The sequence below is a fragment of the Arvicanthis niloticus genome, chromosome 4 (assembly GCF_011762505.2).
Source record: "Arvicanthis niloticus isolate mArvNil1 chromosome 4, mArvNil1.pat.X, whole genome shotgun sequence".
Taxonomy (NCBI): Eukaryota; Metazoa; Chordata; class Mammalia; order Rodentia; family Muridae; genus Arvicanthis; species Arvicanthis niloticus.
In genome coordinates this window covers 35029835-35054318 of record NC_047661.1, presented here as the reverse complement: position 1 = coordinate 35054318, position 24484 = coordinate 35029835, and the positions used below count along the sequence as shown (strand labels likewise).

Here is a 24484-nt window from a genome sequence, read left to right as displayed (position 1 = left end):
CATGCCTGAAATCCCAGCATTCTGGAAGCTGAGGCAGAGATTGAGAAGCTGAGGTCCTCCTGGATGAGACAAGAAGACCCTTTCTCAAAAATACAAATATTTAAAAAAAAAAAAAAAAACTAAAATGTATGGGAACTGGAGAGGCTGTTTAAAGCAGTTGATACTTGTAGATAATATGACTACCTATATATACAACAGCAAAAAGAATGGACGAGTACAATTGTAGAATTACTAAATATTCTGTTTAGCCCCTTGGTACTGTATCAATGGGTTAAAGTCAATCCTACTTCTAGACATTAGCAACAAGTAATTAGAAAGTTAAGAGTCATGGGGCTAAAGAGATGGCTCTGCAGTTAAGTGCACCTGTTGCTCTCGTAGAGGACCTGGGTTCAGTTCCCAGCACCCACAGGGTAGCTCGCAGCCATCTGTAACACCAGTTCCAGAGGATCCAATGCCCTTTTCTGATCCCTGAGGGCATCAGGCACACGCGTGGCACATAGACATATATACAGGCAAAACAGCATACACGTGAATTAAATAGATAAATCTCAAAAGAAAGACGAATAAGGCCACGGTGAGGGATGGAGGAGGACGCCAGTCAATCCCTGACCTCCTTAGACACATGGACAACGCACACATACTATATACACACTCAATGAAGTCGAAACCCTTAAAGACAGATTCCCTTTTTTAAAAAAGCAACAAAAATACGATTCTTACAACTAAATCCAGTCCTTTAAGAAGAAAATTATAAATCCTCATTGGAAGATACTAAAGAAAAGCTAAAGAAATAGAAGGATTTACTATGTTCTTGGAGAGAAGGATCTAACTTTATTACAATGTACCATACCCATGTTATTGTGATTTTTTTTTTTTTTTTTTTTTTACTATTTTTAGCCTCCATGAGCTGTCAAGATGGCTCAGTGGGTAAAGGCACTTGCCACGCAAGTCTGATTTTTAAAGTACTTTTGCCTCTAAAATGATTGAGTTACAAGTAAACCTTTTAATTTGTTGTCAACATTTCGCAGCAAGCATGGTGAATGCTTGTCAGTCTTTTGAAAAGAGATAATATAATGTGCCTCTGTCTGTCTCCAAATATAATCACTATTTTCATAACTACTAGCTTTCTTGTGGTCCTAGCACGGCCCCACACATGCCAGGTAAGTGCTCGACCACTGAGTCACATATCCCCAGCACAGTGCTACTAAACGTTTATCAGTTAATAATGTCAGTATAAATTTTAGCCTATGGTTATTTAGTTAAATGCATAGTTTGTTATATTCATTTTATTTTCACAGTCATGTTTTGGGGCCAATCCATTTTGCTTTCTTCTGAGTCTTCTACATTTTCATAGATCATCTGGAAGCGCCTTGATCTAGTGTCAAATAATGATTAAAGAAGCCTTGAAGAACTCAGGAGCTAGAAGGCAGCTCAGTGCAAAAATAGGCACCAGCCAGAGCCCGGAGGGAGCCGCCTCCTCCACCAGGCAGCTGCTACCCACAAGCTCCTAAACTGAACCGAGGTGGAAGTGAGAAAGATGACCTGTGGCCCCGAGGACAAGGAAGAGGGAAGCAAGGCCAGATGGCAAAAGCCGCTTCTACAAAACTTCCAGCCGTTCAGTGTCTGCGGGTCGGTCGTGGAGGAGACATCTGTGAGAAGCTAACTGGACCTCTGCAGAGCCAGCCTGTCTCTCCAGGGCAGAAACAACTGAGCAGGCACACACCAGAGCTCGGTGCCTCTCTGGATCTTCTGTCTCTATCCCAGAGGCTGAGAGACTGGAGGTTCATGAGTTCAAGGCTCCGCTTTCACCCATCAACTGAGCAGCCCTGGCCAGGCTTAGCCTTGTCCCTGGGCTCTCAGTTCCACTATAAGCTATGCAAAACCCTTTACTGGAATTAATTTGTTTGCTAGGTTGGCATCTCCCCCAGCTTGCTCTTGCACATTAATTAGGTGTCACATTTGTCTTTTTAACAAATGGGGCCAGAGTCTAATGCAACTCTAAACTTGGAAGGGTTTTCAACAAGATAAAAAAAAAAAAAATTCTAACTTTTAAAATGCTGAGGGGGTGCAGTTTTCAACCTGCTATAGACTTCGGGAACAAAAGCACATCCGACCAAACCTTCCTGAGGAAGAGACAGCTTAAGTATCTGTCTGTCTCTTCTTCCTTCCTTCCTTCCTTCCTTCCTTCCTTCCTTTCTTCCTTCCTTCCTCTCTCTTTCTCTCTCTCCCTCCCTCCCTCTTCCCTCCCTCTTTCTTTCTTTCTTTCTTTCTTTCTTTCTTTCTTTCTTTCTTTTTCTTTCTTTCCTTCTTTCTCTTTTGTTTTTTGAGACGGGCTTTCTTTCTGTGACCCTGGCTGTCCTGGAACTCACTCTGTAGACCAGGCTGGCCTCGAACTCAGAGATCCGCCTGCCTCTGCCTCCCGAGTGCTGGGAGTAAAGGCGAGCAGATTTGTACCACTACTTGGCTAAGTGTTTGATTTTCTAAAAATAACTATCAATGGCTAAGAAGTGGACGCTACCTAGATGCCCACCAAAAAGATGACTGGATAAAGAATATGTGACTATAGACATGGGATTTTATTCAACTTGTAAAGTGCTCAGCTCTGAATGGGACCTCCCATTGATACTCAGGGATCATCTCAGAAAAGGAGGTGGATAAGAGCCAGGACTAGAGGACTACTTCAGCACTGGTTTCCAGACACGACAAGGCTGTTACACACAGGAGCTCACAGCACCTGTGACCGGATGCACAAGACCTGCACAAGGTCAAGCCAGTGAAAGTTCGAGCACAGTCCTACCCATAGCTGAGGAGCTACTGGCAAGTGATGGCTGCCAGGGGAATGAATTTTCTCTACATGTGGCCCCCGGGGAGGCCCCTGCACACATTGACAGCAGTAACTGGACTTAGCGGAGAGACAGTTCAGCAGTTAAGAGCACTTGTTGCTTTTCAGAGGACCTGGGTTCAGCTCCCAACATGGACACGCTGGCTCACAAAAATAAGAGGACACGACGTTGAAAGGAAGAGGGGTAGAAAGGATATAATAAATATTTAAAGGAAAAAATGAGCATCTATAGAGATGGCTCACTGGTTAAGACCACTGGCTGCTCTTCCAAAGGATCCAGGGTTCAATTCCTAGCACCCACATGACTGCTAACAGCCATCTGTAACTCCAGTTTCAGGTGCGCCAGTGCCTTTTTCTGGCCTTCCCAGGTACCAGGTACATACATACAGGTAAGACAAAATACCCATGCAGGGAAGGGGAGGGGAGGGAACGGGAGAAGGAGAAGGAGGATTGATTGATGATAGATAGATGACATATTATTGATTGACAGATAGATAGATAGATAGATAGATAGATAGATAGATAGATAGTGTTTTTTTTTTTAATGAAATGACATTTGCAGGACAGTGTATGGAACTGATGATAGTATGTTGAATGGAATAAGCCAGACTCAGAAAGACAAATACGTTGTGGATTTGATTTACTGCATATCTTAATTCGATTCCCAAATTACACGGATATTCCCACATCTGCAAGTAAGACGCTGCAGGTCCCTGACCCTAGTAGGCTCTAACTGGTAAATAAAGTTGCCAGTAGCCAGAGGTGGGATTTTAGATTTCCTGGGAAAGGGAACCATGGAAAGACATTTTTAGAATCGCCATGTCAGGGAAGCAGGAGGATCAGGCTTGGGAGCTGTGGGAGAGGAAGCATACAACCATGTGAGAGCCAGGGAAGAGTGGCTCCGGGGGCCCCTTCCCTGGTTGGGTCTGGGGTAGCAAAGATGAAATATAGATTTTAGTAAGTGATAATTCAGGAATATCGGAGGGGAGGCGTTAGCAATGTGGAGGTTTGGGAGTGACGCAATCATTGTGCTGCTTAGGGGATATTAAAAATAAGGCTCTCTCTCCCTCTCTCTCGCTCACTCTCTGTGTGTGTGTGTGTGTGTGTGTGTGTGTGTGTGTGTGTGTGTGTGTGTGTGTTCAAGAACCAAAAGGGACTGAGACAGGGGAAGAAGAAGCGTAAGAGTGCTGGAAGGAAAGGAGAGAGAGAGAGAGAGAGAGAGAGAGAGAGAGAGAGAGGATACATGGATACATGTGACAAGGGGACAAAAGAGGGACAATTGGCAGAGAGAAGGGGACCAGCAAGGACGTAGCAGGGGGTGTAAATGAGAGCAGTGTACACAAGAATCCATCACTTCAGGTGGTAACCTAAAAAACAATTTTAAAAGAGAAAGAGAAATATATAAAAGAACCGGTGAGGTAGCTTATGTCTTGGTTTACACCAAACGTACAGCATAGCTTTCCATATCACAAGGCTTTTAATTGGCTGTGGTGTGACCAAGGCCACTGTGAGCAGTAACTGCCCATGATCCCACGCAGAAATCTTAAAAGGCCGTAGTTTGTGCTAGACCTCTCATTCCAGACAGAGCTTATCCACATAAGCCAGAGGAAGCTGTTACAGCTGCTGTTCAGAGTGACTTTTGGACCTATTTATAAGTGACACTAGGACCATGAAGATGTATCTTGAGCCACCTGCTGTAGGAGTTTTCCAGCTATGGTACAGGAAGTCCACCCAACTTGAAGCTGCCAGGTGGAGAGAATACAAACAACAGGAAGAACCAACCTTAAGCTGCCCCACCTCAGCTGCCCAACCCTTCCCAACTACCCCTCAGATGACATTGTCCTGGACACCCAAACAAGAAGAGCTTAGCTGAACTGCTTGCTATCCTTCACCCACCACAACTGAGGAATAATAAACTATTGATTTATCAACTCAGCTTCAGGGAAACTTGCTAGGCAACAACAGATATGACATATATATTAAGTCATCTAATTGTACAATAACCCAGAGTTACTGTCAGTCTCTTTTCTAAAGTGAGGATATGCTGGGCGTGGTGGCGCACGCCTTTGATCCCAGCACTTGGGAGGCAGAGGTAGGTGGATCTCTGAGTTCCAGGGCAGCTTGAGCCACATAGTGATACCCTGTCATTCAAAAGGAGATGAGGACACTGGAGCCCACTGATAGTGCTATGGCCCAGCAGGTACTGAGCAAACCTGGCAACCTAAGCTCAAAGCCTGGACTTCATGAAGGTGGGAAGAGAGAACTTGGGCTGACTCTACAAGGCTGTCCTCTGACTACCACATTGCTCCCACACACACACACATAGCTATGATCAAAATTTTTAAACGAGATTAGAAACTATACAAACAAGGCCAAGGGGCTAGGCAGAGCTCCAGGCATCAAGGTAGACAGGAAACACGGGACAATCAGCCCAGTTCTGTGATCTCCAGTGGTCTCTTGGGTCACACACGCCCGGGCTGAGACTTGTATGACTCCTTAACAAGACTCATCTGGCTTGACAAATATTGACACGTTTAGGTGGAAGGACTGGAAATGTGGGCAGAGACATACAAATATGTTTGCTGGCCTGGAGGGTGCAAATGGAGGAGGCTGAAAGTCTCTGCTTGGCACGGGCAAGGCATGGCTTCTGTGTTCAGTAGTCTAAACCTAAGTGAAACAATAATTTCAAATACTGAATAGAGATTTTTCTCTATCCATATACACGTGTAGCTGTCAGCTGGTCTGTGCCTCATGATATTCCATATAATAAAGCATAGGCTGGTTGTGAGGGGATGCAGGTGGGGATGTGACAAGTGAATGGTCCTTTGGCCACCATGATGTTAGAGGCCTTCAGTACTTCTGCAGCAGCTCTGGGGATGTGTTGATGGCAGATCCTGGATGTCACCGGTGCTGAGGAGAGCAGTCCTGACAGAGGGCTCAGGTGAACATTTCTCTTGGACGTTGCTGTCCTTGTATCTGTCACATCTGTTTCTTTCCTGGGTTTGCCTAACGACTCTGAAAGCTACTCGAAATCCTCTAAGTCTTTCTGTTCTTTTTTGTGTATGTATTGTGTTGGGTACATGGTATTGAACCTTAGGCCTCAAGTATCCTAGGCAAGTACCCCACCACTGCATAATACTATCAACCTTTTAGATTTGTATTCATCCATCCATCCATCCATCCATCCATCCATCCATCCATCCCATTTTGAGACAGAATCTCAACCCCAGCTGGCCTCAGACTCATTGTGTAGGTGAGGATGACCTTCAAATTCTGATCTTCCTGCCTCTACTTCCTAGGATTATAGGTATGCAGAGTGTTCTGCCAGGGTCTCAGTTACAGCTTTGTCTTTTAGGCTATCACAGTAAGTGGAATGTCACCATGACCTCATTTCCACACACCTTCCACTGGCACAGAATTCCCAACATAAGTGTGATGTCACTGCCCTGCAACATGGTCTCATTTGTTACCCATGTAAAGTCCTCATTACTGTGAAGCTTCTCCCAGCTACTTCTTTTCTACCCTCTTCCCCCTCCCCCGCCCCAAAATCCTTTCTCTCCTAAAATCCAAAATACTGCCTTTGTTTATTTAAGATAATGGCCTTGGGCAAGTACCTGACTGACCAGGCCAATCAGCAATCCATTCTAGAAATAACAACTTGGTCTGACAATCAGTTCGTTTTTCTCTACATGGTTGCAACATCCAACATCGGAAATAATCAGTGGCCACCATTTCCTCCCTACTGAGCTGGAAAAAATAGAGAACTCTAGTTGTTTGAGGGAAAATGAGGACATTCGGTGTCCGGCTCAGTCAGCAAGTTTTAAAGCGCAGCACCTCAGCTCCCGAGTCCAAGGAGTCAAGCCAGAGACAAGTCAGGTTCCCACAGTAAACTCCTGAGTTGTTCTTTTTTTTTCTTTTTAATTTTTATTTTTGAGGTAGGGTCTCAGGTAGTCTAGGCTGGCCTTGAACTCACTAGATAGCCAAAGATGACACTAGATTCTGACCGTCCTGCCCTTGCCTTCAGAGTGCTGGGATTACAGAGACCTTACCATGCCCAGTTGGTGTGATGCTGGGACTCTAACCCAGGGCTTTGAGCATACTAGTAGCATTCTGCCTACTACCTCCCAGGCCTGGTTTAGCCTGTTTGATACCTGTACCCGACAGTCCTAAACCACACCGAATCTAGCTCCTCTTGGGCCATCACCCCGGTGCTTCTTTCCCTTGACTTAGAGAATACCTCATATGGGCCTCAGAATGTAACCCAGATGTCCCTGCTGCTGAGATGCTTCCACACAGCTCCACTCTGTGTCCCCTCCCCTGGTGTGTGTTTATCCAACCAATCACTCATTGTGACAGAATTCCTACTTTCCTATGGTGGTGTGCTTTCGGAAAATATCTCTTGCCTGCAAAGACTGAACCTTTGCTGGACATTGCACCCAAGTTAATAATATTACCTAGAGATTATGTAAGTTTTTTTTATGTACTTCACCTGCTGTCCTACTCTGTGCTCAGCCTATTTAATGAACCTGCCTGTAAGGGAACAATGTCACCAATCTTAATATGCTTTGGATTTTCCAATCAGTTATTTTACAACGTAAGTCAAATGCAAATTGTGTACCCCTCCATGAGCCAAAATAGTGTGTGCATGCATGTGTGCATGCAGGTATATATGGTAATCGTTTACTGAAAGCAGCCAGCAGGTTGGAGGCAATCTTAAAACGAGTAGCCGCCATAAATGTTGAACTTGTACATATAAGTTGATAATGAGTGAGGTTTTGAGTGTTACTGTGGGTCAGTTAAGATCAGGAGTTTCTTCCCTTGTAAACCTGTTAAGGAGTTCTGTAGAGAAGCCCTCATTTTTCCTGTACCATGTTTCCTGTGCTGATCAATAAATACAGAGCAAAGCTCTTTGCTAGGAACAAGCACAACACACAGGCAACACAGGGTGAACAATGGGGGCAGATCAGACGCAGACAACACACGGGCTACAGACAGGTCAGAAATCACAAACTGTGGACGAAAAACACACCAAGGGAAGTGAAGAGTTCAAATTTGGTCAACCTATTCCAAGAGAAGTCTGATTTATTCCTTAACATGATATCCAAGCATTTACCTCATTTTGTGTGTGTGTTTGTGTGTGTGTGTGTGTGTGTGTGTGTGTGAGAGAGAGAGAGAGAGAGAGAGAGAGAGAGAGAGAGAGAGAGAGAGAGAGAGAGACCATGTACACGCAGATGCCTGTAAGACCCAGAAGAGGGCATCAGACCACTCAGAGTAACTAATTACACATGACTGTGAGGCACCCAAAATGGGTGCTGGGAACTTAACTCGGGTCCTCTGGAAGAACACGGACTATAAACCACTGAGGCGTTTCTCCACAGCCTACACATAGTAGGAATTTGGCAAACATTGGACAGACAAGATTATTTTAACCAACCAAGTAAAGTAGCATGTGCCAGTTCTTTTTTTTTTTTTTTTTTTTTTTTTTTTTTAAGAGACAGGGTTTCTCTGTGTAGTCCTGGCTGTCCTGGAACTCACTCTGTAGACCAGGCTGGCCTCGAACTCAGAAATCCTCAAGAAAGTATTCTTGAGACAGCCTTATGTTTTAGAGTTTGGGTTTGGTTTTAGTCATCTGTATCAACTTCACTGGTTGAGAATTCCTAATCCAAAAATTCTCAATCCAAAATGATCCCAAATCTGAAAGGTTTCAAATGGAATAAATATCAGATTTTGGATTTTCAAATGAATGAACTACAGGCTATACATATTTTCTGAAAACCACAATAGACAGGAGGACTATGTTCTTTAATTTTGTATTCAACCCAGAAAACAAAAGAAAGAAACACTTCTTAATGGCAAAGATAATTTATTGTATGTTATGGGAGAAGTGTTAAGAGTGACACTGTTTCACAGCAAAACTACTAACCTTGTTGAGAGAACATCAAAGAGCCTACACTGTCAATCAAGCAGTATGAGCCAGCCACAGCAGACTCCAAAGGAGTTTGCTTTGCTGTTCATAAATTAAGATTTTTTTTCTAGAATATCTTGACACCTCCAATTAAATGTCAGCCAAAATAATCTCACAGATATACAAAATGTGTGATTTGTGCTTAAAAAAAAAAAATCCCAAAAACTCGATGCCAGCTCCGCCTGATTTTGGAAGTAATGTCAGCAGTCAATGCAGTGCTTTCCCAACCCTCTGGACTACATCTAAAGGTACCCTCCTTGCTCACCTGATATGTATCTTTTTAAAATAAAAAAACTAAAAACTAAAGTGGTAGGTCATTACAAATGAGATGTAAATATTTTTGATTAATAAATACTAAAATGAAAAAATTATGCTTTTCACAGAATTGTAAAAAATGCTCATTTTAAAAAGTTACTTTAAAAAGAAAAATTATTAATTAACAATACTGAGAAAACAGTACTGAAACAGTAATAGATGTGACTGGAGCTCTTCCCCCGTGTACAGAGTGCTGAAGAACAAGGAACAGACGGTCCTCTGTAAAAGCGTCTACAGCCGCCTGTCACCACCACCATTGTGTGTCACTAGGAAAACAGTTCACAGGTCAGCACTGCTTTAGATAGAAGACAATCTTTAATCTCTAATTCTAGCATACTTAAGAAAAATGTATTGGACTAGTCCTGGTGACAGAAGCCTTTAATCCCCAGCAGCTGGAAGATGAGGCAGGTCAGTATCTGTAAGTCTGTGATCACCCTGGTCCCAGGCCAGTCAAGCCTACACAGAGAGAACTTGTATTTAAAAAAAGAAAGAAAGAAAGAAAGATCTTTCTAACTACAAAGAAAACCAACCTGGGCCCTAATCTTTATTTCATTGTACTACTTACTGAATAAATATTTAAATTGAACAATCATCCCTTAAGTTACTTTCACTTAGTTTTTTTTTTTTTTTGTTTTGTTTTGTTTTTTTGGTTTTTCGAGACAGGGTTTCTCTGTGTAGCCCTGGCTGTCCTGGAACTCACTCTGTAGACCAGGCTGGCCTCGAACTCAGAAATCTGCCTGCCTCTGCCTCCCAAGTGCTGGGATTAAAGGCGTGCGCCACCACTGCCCGGCACTTACTTTATTAAATAGAAAAATTTTGCTTTCATAACTGAATTGTTCAGTTGGGACCTTCAGAATAATGAAACAAAAATCTGAAACTAGGTTGGATTATGTTTGTTTCCCACATTATGAAACTATTTAAGTAAAACATATTTTGGCTTCATTTCCTCTAAAATTGCCGAGGGTTGCAAGCTGTCACAACAAGGATGCTCAGACTCAGGCTCGGCTCATGCACCGGTCTGCTAACATCTCCATATGTGAACTACTATTTTCTTTGTTCTGAGACTTATAAACTCAAACTATAAGTACTTAGGGCAAAAAAAACTTTTTAAACAATTTCTTTCATCATTGAGGAACAGGTAAGATATTTTTCATCATTTAACTCATTTTTTATACCAAGGAACATTTTGTTTTACCAGTTTTTATACCAAGGCCATAAAATTCAGGCATTTAAAAGACTCATCCAACAATACTATTACAGGAATACATGTAGAGCCGCAGCCAAATGGATGCTGACTGACACCGGCTCTGAGCCACCCGACCGACTGGGAAGAGGACAAGGGCACCAGAAACCAGCTTTGTAGATATCTGATATTTCCATTAAATGTCATGGCTAAAATAAACTCCTGTTACAACCGCTTGTATTCTCTTGATTAGTTTTTAGTGCTAAAGATACAGAGTCAATTAAAGCAAAGCACCTACTAACTAGCAGCTCGCCCAGCTCTGCTCGACATGTGTGCACTACACAGCGATCTTTTGCTGCCCCAGGGACAACGAGGGGAGCGGGTCTGACCCTTTAAGTTCCATCGTGCTCACTTGAAGCTGCTGCATCTGGCTGGAGCTGGAAAGGTGGCCCCGGTAGTCCTGCCTTGGCTTCACTTTCAACCTCAGCTGTAACTCGGCCTTTTCCATGTGCTGTCTCAGTGACAAACTTGATTAAGAGGATGCAAACTACAAAAGGCATCGTAACAACGATAACAGCAGGATGATCCATTACATCTAAGATTTACTCTTACGAACTCGATCACTGTCACACTTCACAAGCTTCTCCTCGGGTAAGTCAGGCCTGTGATGGCCATGCCTGTGACTCAGCACCAGCAAGTCACCGCAGGTTTTGTTTCGGGTTTCAGGCTAATTCTGTTATCAGGCAGCTGGCTAAGCATCAGTGGTTTGTGGCTCTTTAGTTTATGGGCCAACGTCATAAATATAGCTTCTACGTGGTCGTTATCATTGGGGTTTTTAGCAGAGGTCTCAAACAAAGGCATACTGTGTGTGTCAGCAAACTTTTGTGCCAAGTCTGTGGGCACCTGAATGGCACTTCTCAAGTCACATTTATTTCCCACCAGAATCCGAGGTATGTCAGTTGCTAGCAAATGCTGTTTGCATTCCTCTATCCAGGATGGCAGGCTGTGGAAGCTGGCCATGTTGGTCATGTCATACACAAAGACAACAGCATGCACGTTCCTGTAGTAGTGCTGCACCATGCTCTTCCTGAACCGCTCCTGTCCTGCAGTGTCCCACAACTGGATCTAGAGGGGGAAACAGAAAGCAAAGTCGACAAGCTCAGTCCAATGGCACATACAGAGCAGCGTAACCCCTGTTCCTGCTGCAACACCTCTCCACGTTCTAGCTTGCCTTTTCTGTTACCTGCAGGGTCTAGACTTCATGATTCTGGTCTGGTCACATGTGACTACTAAATACAGATTATAAATCTGAACACTATGGGCTTTAAAAGTGTTTTTAAAGATTGCTACAGGAAGCCGGGCAGTGGTGGCGCACGCCTGTAATCCCAGCACTTGGGAGGCAGAGGCAGGCGGATTTCTGAGTTCAAGGCCAGCCTGGTCTACAGAGTGAGTGCTAGGACAGCCAGGGCTACATGGAGAAACCCTGTCTCGAAAAAATCAAAAAAAAAAAAAAAAAAAAAAAGATTACTACAGGAAAAGGATACAATACACACACACACACACACACACACACACACAACCTGTGGCCTAGTGCTATGAAAGGCTGCTGCTGAGTCAAATGTACTCAGTGGTTTTTAAGTTTTTGTCCTGTGTGCACGCACATGCATGTGTACAGGTGCACACACGCCATGATGAACACATGCAGTGGAGGTCAGCTCAGGAGCTGGTTCTCCACTGGCCTTTGTGGGATGCAGGAATCTAACCTCTGACCTCTGGCCTTCCATGTAGCCCTCAGTGTTGACTTTTAAATCTGTCAGTTCTTTAAATCCAAATTTCTTCATTTTACTTTTTTTTTTCTTTTCTTTTAAAGGTAGGGTCTTACTGTATAGTCCTCAGTGGCCTAGAACGCTCTACATAGACCAGGCTAGCCTAACTCAGAGATTCACCTGCCTCTGACTCCTGAGTTAGAACTCAGATTAGAAGCACACACCACCATGCCCAGCATCTTCATTTTCTTAGTCGTCTTCCTTTTTCCTAACATGAGCCTAATTTTATTGAAGGTAGAAATATAAGGTATTTATAAATGTTGATTTCTCATATTTTCTTAGTATTTTGGGAGACACAGCAGCAGAACTGGAGTCAACTGCATACAACCAGCCTTCCCAGAAAAGAGGGCAGCCCAGGAAAGCTACTGTCTTTCAGGCCTGGGGAAAACGTGTCTGCTGGGCAAATATGAGGACTGAGTTCTGTCGCCGGCACTCACAGCAGGTGGGGCACCAGTCATGCCTGTAACCCTAGCAGTGGGGGTGTGCAGACCAGCCAGACTAACTGGACTGTTCAGTTTCCAGTGAGAATCCCTGTCCCCAAGACTAAGGCAGAGCATGACTGAGGAAGAACTGTAGCCTGCACACTCACCTGCACACAGAGGTGCACACGCATCACAAACACACACAAGTAGACCAGCTAAAACATGTCACATGTCACAGCTCATCCTGCCCTTGCTGCCTGACAACAGGTATGTGTAAGAGTAAAGACAGCCTCACAAGGAGAGCACAGTAGAGTTAAGGATAAACTGGCATCCTACTAACAGGAGCCAGTACAGAACTGCCACCTCTGCACTCACTTTTTAAAACTGTTTTTTTAAATTTGGAGAAGATGCCTTTTGTACCACGGGTGGGTCCTAGGAACTGATTCTGAATTTGTCAGATAAGATCCTAATGAACCCTCCAAAGGTGTCTAAATTCTATCTTGGCATGGCAGCGCACACCTTTCATCCAAGCAGAGGCAGGTGGATCCTTATGAGTTCTAGAACAGCCAGAGCTACATAGTGAGAATCTGTCTCAAACAAAGGTATCTGAATCCTGTATTCAGGGCTGGCAAGATGGCTCAGGCATGGAAAGGTGCCTGATACCTTGCCTGAAAAACCTTAGTTCAATCCCAGGACCCACACTGTGGAAGGAGAAAACCACCTCCCGCAAATTGTCCTTTGACTTCCACAGGCATGTGTGCATCCGAGCACATGCACGCACACCTGAGCTAAATACATGCAATTTAAATTAAGGCATCTTAAAATAAATACAATTCAATGTTCTACCAGGCATTACGCTGTCTGTGATTCTGTTACTCTGGAGACGGGCAGGAGTATCAAGAGTTTGAGACAAGCCTGTGCAACTGAGCAATACTCTGTTCTAAAATGTAACGATTCAGAGGCTGGAGAGCTCAGCAGATAGGTGCATTTGCTGCTCTTGTTGAGAACTGGGATTTGGTTCACAACAGTCATAACTCTACTTCGGGGAACCCAGCATCCTCTTCTGGGCCAGGCCACATGGCACACACAATGAAATAGATGAAAACTTGCTTTTTAAAAAAATTAATTTATTTATGTTACGAATATAAGTACACTGTAGCTGTCTTTAGACACACCAGAAGAGGGCATCGGATCCCATTACAGATGGTTGTGAGCCACCATGTAGTTGCTGGGAATTGAACTCAGGACCTCTGGAAGAGGAGTTGGTGCTCTTAACCACTGAGCCATCTTTCTAGCCCCAAAAACTTGCTTTCAAGGTGGACATTTCTCCTCATTCTCATGACCTCTGCTCCTCAGTTATCACCTCCGGTCGCTCTAACTTGCCCCCATGGCCTCTTCTTCGTCAACAAAAGGCAGTTAGTGAAGCCTTTGGCTTTAGCTTCAACGTTCTCCTAGGATTTTGTCCTTTGTCACCTTTCTTTTCATTGGCTTTTTAAAAAATCATTTGAATTTGGGATTTCCAGGGTAACCTACCAACTGACCTGTCTGCACAACTGAACAATTGGGCCCTGAGCTCCTACCCACTACTACATGGACTGGGAACTATCAGCTATCAGCCCCAATCCCGTCCTGACAGGAAGACTCTAGGGTTTCGATGATGGAAGTAGAGGGGAAACTGCAGTGTGCAGCTAGCTAGATTTAGGACGTAGACGATAAAGATTACATCAGGGTGACCTGGTGGATTCTGAATTTTATGTAATTTTCATTTATCATGAAATCTCAGTTCTTTTCTCCAACCACATAAGAACGGGGCACGGATCAGAACGCTGGCTTGAGCAGCATGGATGAAGAAGCCTTGGGTTCAACCCCTGGCACAGGAAATAATACAAAAATTATTCTTAGATTGCATGTCACATAAAAATAAGAAGTAGAGTATTTGACTCTCATAGTTTGTTACTCCTCACATCATGTCATCATTCTTTGTGCTTAATAAAATATCTATGTTATCAACTATTACTCTTTAAATATTAGATCTAAGGGTAAAATATCTTGTTTCTCCTTAGTTAAAATTACTACCTTGTCTTTAAAACGGCAAAATCTCACTTTTCTCTCTATAAGCATAAGCTTCTGATATGTTTAAGTAATGATTGCTGATCGATGACAGGAAACTGGATTAAATCTCAGAATATCAGGCTACACTCAAGTTTATCTGGCACAGCCAAATGACTGTTGAGAGAGGGGTGCAGCTAGACATCAGAAAGGAGCACGTGCATCAAGACCGGGAAAGCCAATCTGAAAGTCAAATGCATTTTAATTTAAAAAATTAAGTTTTACTCAGCTGCCAAAACTCTGTGAACAAGATTTTCTCTTTCAATTATATGTACCTAGCACTTAGAAATCAATTAGCAAGTACAGACTCAGTAGAGTTCTGGTTTCTTTATGTGTATGTTTAGACAGGTTCTCACTTAGCTCTGGCTTGCAGAGAATTGAAGAAGACTCTTTTTAAGGCTACCAGACTGGTGGTGGCTATGGACGTACAGCTCAACTGCCCAGAGGCACAGCCTGAGTCCTTTTTCAGACAGATCTGAGAGAGCTGGGAGTAAAAGTGTGTCACCACGCCTAGCTCGGGTTTTGGTTCTTTGTTCTGTTTTATTTTGAGACAAAGAGGCCCTCAGCTAAGTAGTCAGGCTAGCCTTCAACTCAAGGCTATCCTCCTGGCTCAGCCTCACATTGTGTAGCTCTGGCAGGCCTATAACTCACATAAATCCTATCCATGTTTCCTGCCTGCTGAGAACAAAGGCATGTATCATCAAACCCTGCTTAGGAAAGGTTTTACAAAGACTTTATATATACACAGGGATGGGGAGAGAGTTTAGACCACAGTGCTTGCTAGCATATACACTCCCTGGACTCAATCCCCAGCACTGCATCAACCAGGTATGCTTGCCTGTAATCCCAGCGTGTGTGTGTGTGTGTGTGTGTGTGTGTGTGTGTATGTGTGTATGTGTGTTTGAAACAGGGTCTCACTGTTTCCTAGATGGCCTGGAACTTGCTATGTAGACCAGGCTAACCTCAATCTCAGATCTGCCTGCCCCTGCTTCATGAGTGCTGGGACACCACCACACCCAGCCCTGGCACCATATCCTTGTGAGATTTTTTTCAAAAGAGTAAGTAGATCCTTTATTCTAAGCCAATGACTGACTTAAAATCAGACTCTAGGTGTAAGGGACTATTCCTAATACCCCCTCACCACCACCACCACCACCACCACCACCACCACCACCACCACCACCACCTTATTTTTGTTAGGCCTGGATGTCTTGGAACTCATTTTGTCAGTGGTTCCCAACCTTCCTAATGCTATGACCCTTTAATACAATTCTTCATGTTGTGGTGATCCACAGCCAGAAAATTCTTCTCACTGCTACTTCTTAACTGTAATTTTGCTATTGTTATGCATTGTACTGTAAATAACTGTGTTTTCTGATGGTCTTAGGTGACCCCTGAGAAAGGGTCCCTCAAACCCAAAGAAAGGTTGCAACCCACAGGCAGAGAACCACTGTACTGTGAAGACCAGACAGGCCTACAACTCAGAGATCCGTCTACCTCTGTCTTCCAAGTGCTGAGATTAAAGGCAGAAGCAGACGGATTTCAGTGAGATGCCGGCCATGGTGCAAAGAGAGTTCCATTCCAGGACAGCCAGGGCTACACAGGAAGATGGTCTCTAAATTAATTAATTAATTAAAACATTAAAAATTTCAGAGAAACAAAAGCAAAACAAAACAAAAAGCCAGACACTCAGCCCATATACCTTAGAGAATAAGTTTTATTTGGTTCAGTTTTATAGGTGGGCAAGCACTCCCAATAACCTATTAATCCATAAATGAGATTAATTCACTAATCTATGAACTAATCCTTTAACCAGTCAACAGATTAGTCTAATTAGTCTATAAAAGGATTGACTCATTCATAAGTCTGAAGGATCCAATCACCTCCCAAATGTCCCACCTCCAAGTCTCATTATTAGTAGCTTGGGAATTATATTTCCAACACCTGAACTTGGGAGACAAAGTCAAGCCATAGCTTCATTGTCTCACACTTGCACCTGGGTTAGTTGGGCAACTTTCCCCATAACTGTTTACCCCAACATATGCACACACCAGAAGCTTTCCTGCTTCCACAGGCTTCCTTACTATACTGGCTTGGTTTATGTCAATTTGACACAAGCTAGAGTCATCAAAGAGAAGTTGAGAAAAATGCCTCCAAGAGAGCCAGCTGTAAGGCATTTTCTCAATTAGTGATCAATGGAGGAGGGCCCAGCCTACTGTAGGGAAGCAGGCTGAGCAAGCCAGGGGAAGTAGGCCTGTAAGTAGTACCCATCCATGGTCTCTGCATCAGCTCCTGCCTCCAGGTTCCTGCCTATGTGAGTTCCTGTCCTGACTTCCTTCAGTGATGAACAGCAATGTGGAAATGTAAACCAAATATATAAAGCCTTTCCTCCCCACCTTGCTTTCTGGTCATGGTGTTTTGTTGCAGCAGTAGTGACCGTAAGACATGTGCCTAATCTAATTCATCTTCTACTCAGAGGCTCTTATTGCCATGTACACAAATCTCTTTTCTCAGCGTCTACTAGGAATCAAACATGGGGTCTTGTGCACCCTGGTAAGCACCCCATTCCCTATGTCTCCCTTTACTTTCTTTACACTACAGTGTAGCTGACACTGGCAGTCTGAAGAAGATGAAGATTAATATTTACAAGGCTAAGGACATGATCAGTCAAGAAAGTGCTTGCCAACGCAGCACCTGTACAACTGCAATCCCAGCCCTGGAGAAGGGCTTCCTAGTCAGACAGTCTCATGGACTCAGTGCTCTCCAGATTCATCAAGAGACTACCTCAAAATATAGAAAGCAACTGAGGAAGACTCCTGACACCGACCTCTAGAGTCTAGATTTACCTCACTCACATACACACATGCTCATGCGTACCTGTGTGTCCACACATAAAATAAACACAAATGTAAAAGCAAAGGGGCCCAGAGAAGGGTTGATCTCTTAACTCAGATGATTTTCCTTTTATTGTTACTGGGGTGAAAGCTCTTTGAGGGTGGGGAGGATGAGTAAAGAAATAGAAACATTGTGCCTCAAGGGAGAATGGTAGGAGGAGCAAATCAAACCTGTTCCATGTAGATTGATGCCGGGGACTGCAATGTAAAGCAGAGTAAAACCAGTTGCTTAAGGGAGTCAGTAGTCCCAGGTTTCATGTGTGTGTGTGTGGGGGGGGGAGGGTGTTCTGTTTGAGACAGGGTCCCCCCCTGATTGTCCTAGGTCTAACTATATACACCAGGCTGGCCTTGATCTCACAGAGATCCAGTTGCCTCTATCTTCCAGAATATGAGAGTTAAAGGCATGGGCATTCCCCCCCACCACGCCCAATTCCATTTCACATGTTTTAAGGAGTAGTATTAAGTAACCCTTAGTGGTTTGGCAATAAAGTGTCAAGGTCTACAGCATCAGGAGGCCCCTGACTTGCCAAGGATCTTTATTCTGCCGTCCAGGAACCCAACTCTTCATAATCCCAACCTGGCTGCCTTGGACTTCCCTACTATAATTACAGAGTCTGAGTCTCGGAAGCCACCTAGGAGAGGGTCTGTTCTTGCATCAAGAGATATGATTTGGGCAAACCACTTAAGAACCATCACATATAAATATCTCATTGAGAAAATAAGAATTTTTTTCCCTAGACAAATTGGTTATCATACAGAAAATGCCTCAAAGGCAACAGGTTTTACTTCCACAATACTTAGCATTTGTGCAATGCTCAAATAAATTCCTAAAAATAATAGGTTTTTTTTGTTTTGTTTTTAAATTGGGGTGTTTGGGGTTTGTTTGTTTGCTTGCTTGTTTGAGACAGGGTTTCTCTGTGTAACAGAACCCTGGCTATCCTGGAACTACTTATGTAGACCACACTGATCTCAAACTCACAGAGATTCTGGTCTCTGTGAGATCCGCCTGCCTCTGCCTCTGAGTGCTGAGATTTAAGGAGTGTGCCCCCATGTCTAACTTATAACGGAGTTTTCTACGCTTGAGAAATTTCTGAGTTTCTTTCGGTCATGCCCCCCCCCCACTCCTAGCTCATAACTTTTACTCAAGCAATGGGGGGGTAGGAGGGTTGGGAGTAACTGCCACCTACACCCTTGACACTCAAAGTGTGGTCCACAGACTCATTGCATGCGCGTTATAAGGGAGCTTATCAAATCAGAACGTGCTTTTCTGAAAAACAAGTTGTCTCAGGTAAACCTGATGAACATTAGAGGTGGGGGAACACTGACTAAGAAGTCAGATATATACAAACATACTTTGCCACGCCACGGGGCACACTCCTGCCCAGACCCAGGGTGCGGTCCGGACACTTGCCAAGTAGGGGCGGCCCTCTGCAGTGACAGCGCCCCCGCCCCATCGGCTCACCTTGATGCGCTCTCCATCAATATCCACTGCTCGCTCTCGGAAGTCCACCCCGATCGTGGCCTCGGTGCGGTCGGGGAAGCGGCCGGCGCAGAAGCGGTAAGTCAGGCACGTCTTGCCCACGTTCGAATCGCCGATCACTATGATCTTGAAGATGCGGGAGCGGGCGGGAGGCAAACACCCAGACGCTCCTGACACCGCACAGCTGGACGCGAAGCTGACCTCCAGCGACGACTCCATCTCCGAAGCCATCCTCCCGCCCCGCCCCGAGCTGAGCCGGAGCAGAGAAGTCGAGGGAATGGCGCCACGCCAGCGACAGCGCTCCCTAGCAGTGATACACTACGCCACGCTCCCCACAGCCCGCAGGCACCGCAGCGCGCGTGCGCGAGCTGCCCCTGCCCACCCAGGTGTGGCGCCCCGCTAAGGCCCCGGCGCGCGCGCAGTAGGTCTCCGCCAGCCCGCACAGTGTACCTGGAAAGAGGCGTCGGCGCTCCCTGGCTGGACTGCGGCGCAGAAGGTCCGCCTGAGGGACCTCTATGTGTGGCGCTCCAGCCTTCTACCGCCTCGCCACGTCCAAGGTTCCCAATCTCTGGAGGAAGCGGCGCAGCTCCTGGGGGCGGAGAGAGAGACAGCAGAGAGGAAGGAGGTGCGGCCAGGCTGCTGTCTCGCGAGAGGCGGCAGCGCAGTGGCGTCGTGGCCTGCTGGTCGCGTCCGGGGTTGGGGCTTAGAGCTAGGGTCTGCACTTCGCCCGTGCTCACCGCTTCCTCCGGGCCTCTGCGGAGCGGGGCGGAACGGCATGGGCGGGAGCGTGTGAGGCTGCTCAGCCCCTGAGCCTGACCTTTGCTTTAGAGACTCCTGTGCCTCTACCTACCCAGTGCTGGGATGAAAAGTGCACTACCACGCCCGGCTCAGTTTGTTTTGTTTAAAAAAAAAAAAAATGCTTTGGCCAGGTTTGAACAACACAGTCCTTAAATCTCTGTGATTCTCTTCATCTACATAGAGTTCCAGGACGAGACAGAATCAGTCAAACCCAGAGCTCACCCCATAGAGCTAGTCTTGGTAGCTAACTTGCTCTGGGGATTCCATATCCATCTTCCAAGGTAGGAATTACAGGAGGGCTTCCATGCCTTCACAGCATTACCCTGGGTTCTGGGGATCCAGATTTAGAACCTCTTACTTGCCCTGAAAACACTTTTAAGCACTGAGCCATCTCCTTACCCCCCTTCTTTCCCATCCAGCCCCCAACAGGGTTTTCATATTGTAGCTAAAGCTGGCCTAGAACCCCACTGTGTACCCAGGCTGGCTCTGAACTTGTGGGAATCGTGTCTCAGTCCCCTGAATACAGGTGTGACCACTGCCTAGCTGAATTTTTCCATTGGTTTAAAAAGAAAAAAGCTACTGAAGCTGAGTGTAATACCACATGCCTATAATCTCAGCACTGAGAAGGCTGGGACAGGAAGACTGAATTTGAGGCCTGCTTGGGCTAAATGTTAATGGTTACATGTAGATGGTTTAGAGTCAACTCTAAAGGACCTGACATGTTAACTTTGTAAGTCAACAAATTCCAGTGCCAGCTGATGAACTGGCAATGAAACTCCTAAGTGAGAAAGAAAGGGCACCTTCTCAAAGAGGCAGAGATCATCGTGTATGCCCCATTCCCCAAGTGATGCCGTGAGGCCAAGGTGATGTCTGTCTCATGTAAGTGGTAGCATTACAGGAAATGCTGCAGTAAGCTGGTATTTCATAAATGGTCACTGAATCTGTCCAGCTTCATCCAGAAGAGTGATGGTGCCTTTTCTCATCCTGTAAACCAAACAAGATTCCCCCTAGAACAAGAAGAAAAAGTAATTTTTGTCACACAAAAATGATGGCTATACAAATATCCGTAGAAAAGACAGCCCAGGAAGAAAGCTGTTTGATCCCTTTGCCTGAATCTGCAGGTAGGAGGGAGACCAATGAGAATTAACTTCCATTAAATGGTTAATGCTTCATGAGATAATTTCACCATCTGTATTCAGTGTTAGCATCATTTTTCCTAGGAGAATTTTCCACATTCTTTTTTTTTTTTTTTTTTTTTTTTTTTGGTTTTTTTTTGTTTGTTTGTTTGTTTGTTTTTATTTTTGGAGACAGGGTTTCTCTGTGTAGCTCTGGCTGTCCTGGAACTCACTCTGTAGACTAGGCTGGCCTCTAACTCAGAAATCCGCCTGCCTCTGCCTCCCAAGTGTTGGGATTAAAGGCGTGCGCCACCACCGCCCAGCTTCCACATCCTTTGTATGCTTAGTAATTAGGCTTACATCCTGGACATTTTGAACATTTTGAGACTTGGGTCCTATTGAAGTTCCATTGAAAAGTGCAGAATTGTATGATATGATAGTACACTCTGAGGTGGGAGGGAATCATGATTTAAGTTCAGCCCACCTGCTGCCATGATGATTATGGACTAAGTAACCCTCTGAAAAATGTAGGCAAGCCCCCAATTAAATGCTTTGCTTTATACATTGTCTTGGTTATGGTGTTTTGCTACAGCAATAGAAGAGTAACTAAGACAGAGGCTTTCTTTCTTTCCCGCTAAGGAAAAATGCTTACACTTAACACAATGAACATTCACCTGAGTGGCAATGAGTGGACACCAATGCTTGGATAAAATCTCTGAATCTCTTCAGTGCACTGTGTGATTTCAGGAAACACCTGGCCCTTGGGCTCTTTCTGCCTCCCTGGGAGACCTGAGGCATGCAGAATACAAGGTGCTGTAATGTTTATAACCATTTGGTGTTGCATTATGGGATGTTGTTGTGGTTGGGCCCTGGTTACTTCTCTCAGAAATAAGACTCAGACTCAAAATATATCTACAAATACCTTGGCCATATAACTGACTAAATATAACTTAAAATATCCCATTTATTCTAGCCTACATTCTTCCATTTGGCTGGTTACCTATGCTCAGATACCATGTGTTCATCTTATCACATCTTTTTTTGTTTTGTTTTTTTCCGAGACGGGGTTTCTCTGTATAGCCTGGGCTGTCCTGGAACTCACACTGTAGACCAGGCTGGCCTTCAACTCAGAAATCCACCTGCTCTGCCTCCCAAGTGCTGGGATTAAAGGCATGTGCCACCGCTGCCCGACCATCTTATCACATCTTTCTGGTAAATCTCCCTGCCTCTTTTTCTCCCAGAATTTTTTCTCCCACCTTCTATTTCCTGCCTAAGCCATAGGCCATAGGCTTTTTAATTGACAGGTGATGCAGCCATACAATACACAAAGATGTTCTCTCTACAGGATGTCTTATAAAGAACATCTCAGATTCTACAGCTTCTGGCTTGACAGAAAGCAGCAGGATGAGAAGGTATAATAGGCAGGAGTAAATTCTACAGGATCCCAGTTAGCTAATTTGATGGATGATGTCAAGGATGTCGATAGAGACGACAGGACATCCTGTTCTCTGTTCCTTTCTGATTGTGACCAGGACAGTAGTGAATGACTGTTAGAAAGGAGGAAGTGAGCAAGATGCCTGCCTTGAGTCTAGAGCTGAGGGACTCAAGCCATGAACCATGGCTGCAGACTTTAAGTATTCTGAGCAAACCATGTTGTTAGTGGATCAGTGTATTTTCCAATAACTGATGCAGGAAATGTCTAGAAAAGTTAAGGATACAGGGTCCTTGGTGACAAAAACTTGCAAGGACCAAAACAAATGAGAGTCAGAAGTTAGGCTGGATTAGATGGGATTAAAGTTCTATACAATGGAGGCTGAGAGATGGCTCAGTGGTTAAGAGCACTAGCTGCTCCTTCAGAAGCTCTGGATTCAATTCCCAGCACCCACATGGCAACTCACAACTGTCTGTAACTCCAGTTCCAGGGGATCTGACACCCTCACACAGACATATGTACAGCACATAAAAATAAGCAAATCTTTTTTGAAAAGTTTTATACAATGGTTCCTGGTGTGGTAGTGTGTGCCTGTAAGAACAGTGTTTGGGAAACTGAGGCAGGAGGCTCATAAATTCAAGGCCAGCATGGGCCACATACTTTTAGTCCAACCTCAGATATACAGCCAGACCCTGACCATGTCACAAACAAGTTAATGGGAAAAAAATTTTCTTTTGAGACAGAATCTTTATGTAGTCTTGGCTATCCTGGAACTTGATATGTAGACCAGACTGGGTTTGCACTCACAGAAATTGTCCTCTGGCTCCTAAGTGCTGGGATTAAAGGCATGTGCCACCACACCTGGCCAAATGAATGGAATTTGTGGAGGAAATTGGGGTACAAAATATGACAGGATGACTTACCAGGATAAGTAACTAGATCAAATAGAAAAGATTTTTTAAAATGATGTAAGCAATGTTAAGACGGTGGTAGGACATATAATTAACATGTACAAGGCATGGGTTCAAAAGAAAAAAGCTGATAAAGTTTGTCAGTCAGGTAAGGAGGCACGGAACCATGATCCCAAGTCCTCAGGATAAGGCAGGAGGATCCCAAGTTCAAAGTCAACCTGCTTGTTGTAGCAGGAGTTGCTCTCAAACAAACAGTATACCTATTATGTCCACGTAATGCCAAATAATAACATTTATGAATGACTAAATTTGTTTTTTTCTACAGTAGATTAAATAGTGAAAAAGAGATTTCTCCAAAGCAGGAAGATGGGAATGGCTGTTAAACTATTATTCACTGATGCCCTCTGGTGGCGACACAAGGAGGATGCTCTCTTTTCCACAAGCCATCTTTAGTAACACAAAGCTAAAGGTGTAACTCAATGGTAGAGCACATGTTTAGCATGTGTGAGGCACATTTGATCTCTAGTACCAGGAGTAGTTATTCTTAAAAGTCACTTAGTTACAACTATCATTTTGTAGTTGAATAAATGTAAAAGTTCAAAAACTCAAGACACTTTTTCTGCCTGGGAATGTAGCTCAGTTGAGAGAGTGCCTACAAAACATATGCAAAGCCCTGGGTTCAATTTGCAGAGCTGCATAAAACTGGGTGTGGTGATGCACTTTAATCCCTGCCCTTGTCCTTTAATCCTTTCTTGGGAGATGGAGTTGGGATACCAGACTTTCAGGAGCATGCTCTGAATTCTACACAATTTCTCCACCAAACCTCTCTTCATACTTTTTTCTGGCTGCAACTACCTTCCCTCTTTACAATCCCCCTTCTTCATGTATTTCTTCAACTGGGAACAAATTATTCCTTCTGGGATATTTTGTATCGGTTACATACCATTTTTTCTTTTGGTTTAAAATCTATGTACAATGTGTATACACATGTTCATGAGTGTGTACTGTATGTGCACCCAGATGGATGACAGATCAATGTCAGGTATCCTCTATCAGTCTCAATTTTTTTTTGGGGGGGGGGGTGTGGGGTTCTCATACATCCTTGTCTGTCCTGGAACTTGCTATGTAGAGCAGGCCTGCTTCTCTCTCCCAAGTGCTGGAACTGAACTCAGGACCTCTGGAAGAGCAGTCA

At 44.4% G+C, this 24484-nt stretch overlaps 1 protein-coding gene across 1 annotated transcript; it reads right to left on the bottom strand.

Annotated features, from left to right (window-relative positions):
- Positions 1 to 9954: 9954 nt before the first annotated feature.
- On the bottom strand, positions 9955 to 19621 carry Rab33b (RAB33B, member RAS oncogene family). Its single transcript, XM_034501187.2, has 3 exons — positions 19487 to 19621; positions 19019 to 19286; positions 9955 to 11430 (listed from the first exon to the last, which is right to left on the bottom strand). The coding sequence occupies exons 2-3, from the start codon at positions 19265 to 19267 to the stop codon at positions 10990 to 10992; spliced, it is 690 nt and encodes a 229-aa protein (XP_034357078.1). The 5' UTR covers positions 19268 to 19286; positions 19487 to 19621; the 3' UTR covers positions 9955 to 10989.
- Positions 19622 to 24484: the final 4863 nt, after the last annotated feature.

Coding starts and splice junctions, on each gene's coding strand:
- Rab33b (XM_034501187.2), bottom strand. CDS start 19,267: ATGGCTTCGGAGATGGAGTCGTCGCTGGAGGTCAGCTTCGCGTCCAGC. Junction 11,431..19,018: donor TTGATGGAGAGCGCATCAAG/GTGAGCCGATGG, acceptor TTCCCCCTCTAG/ATCCAGTTGTGGGACACTGC.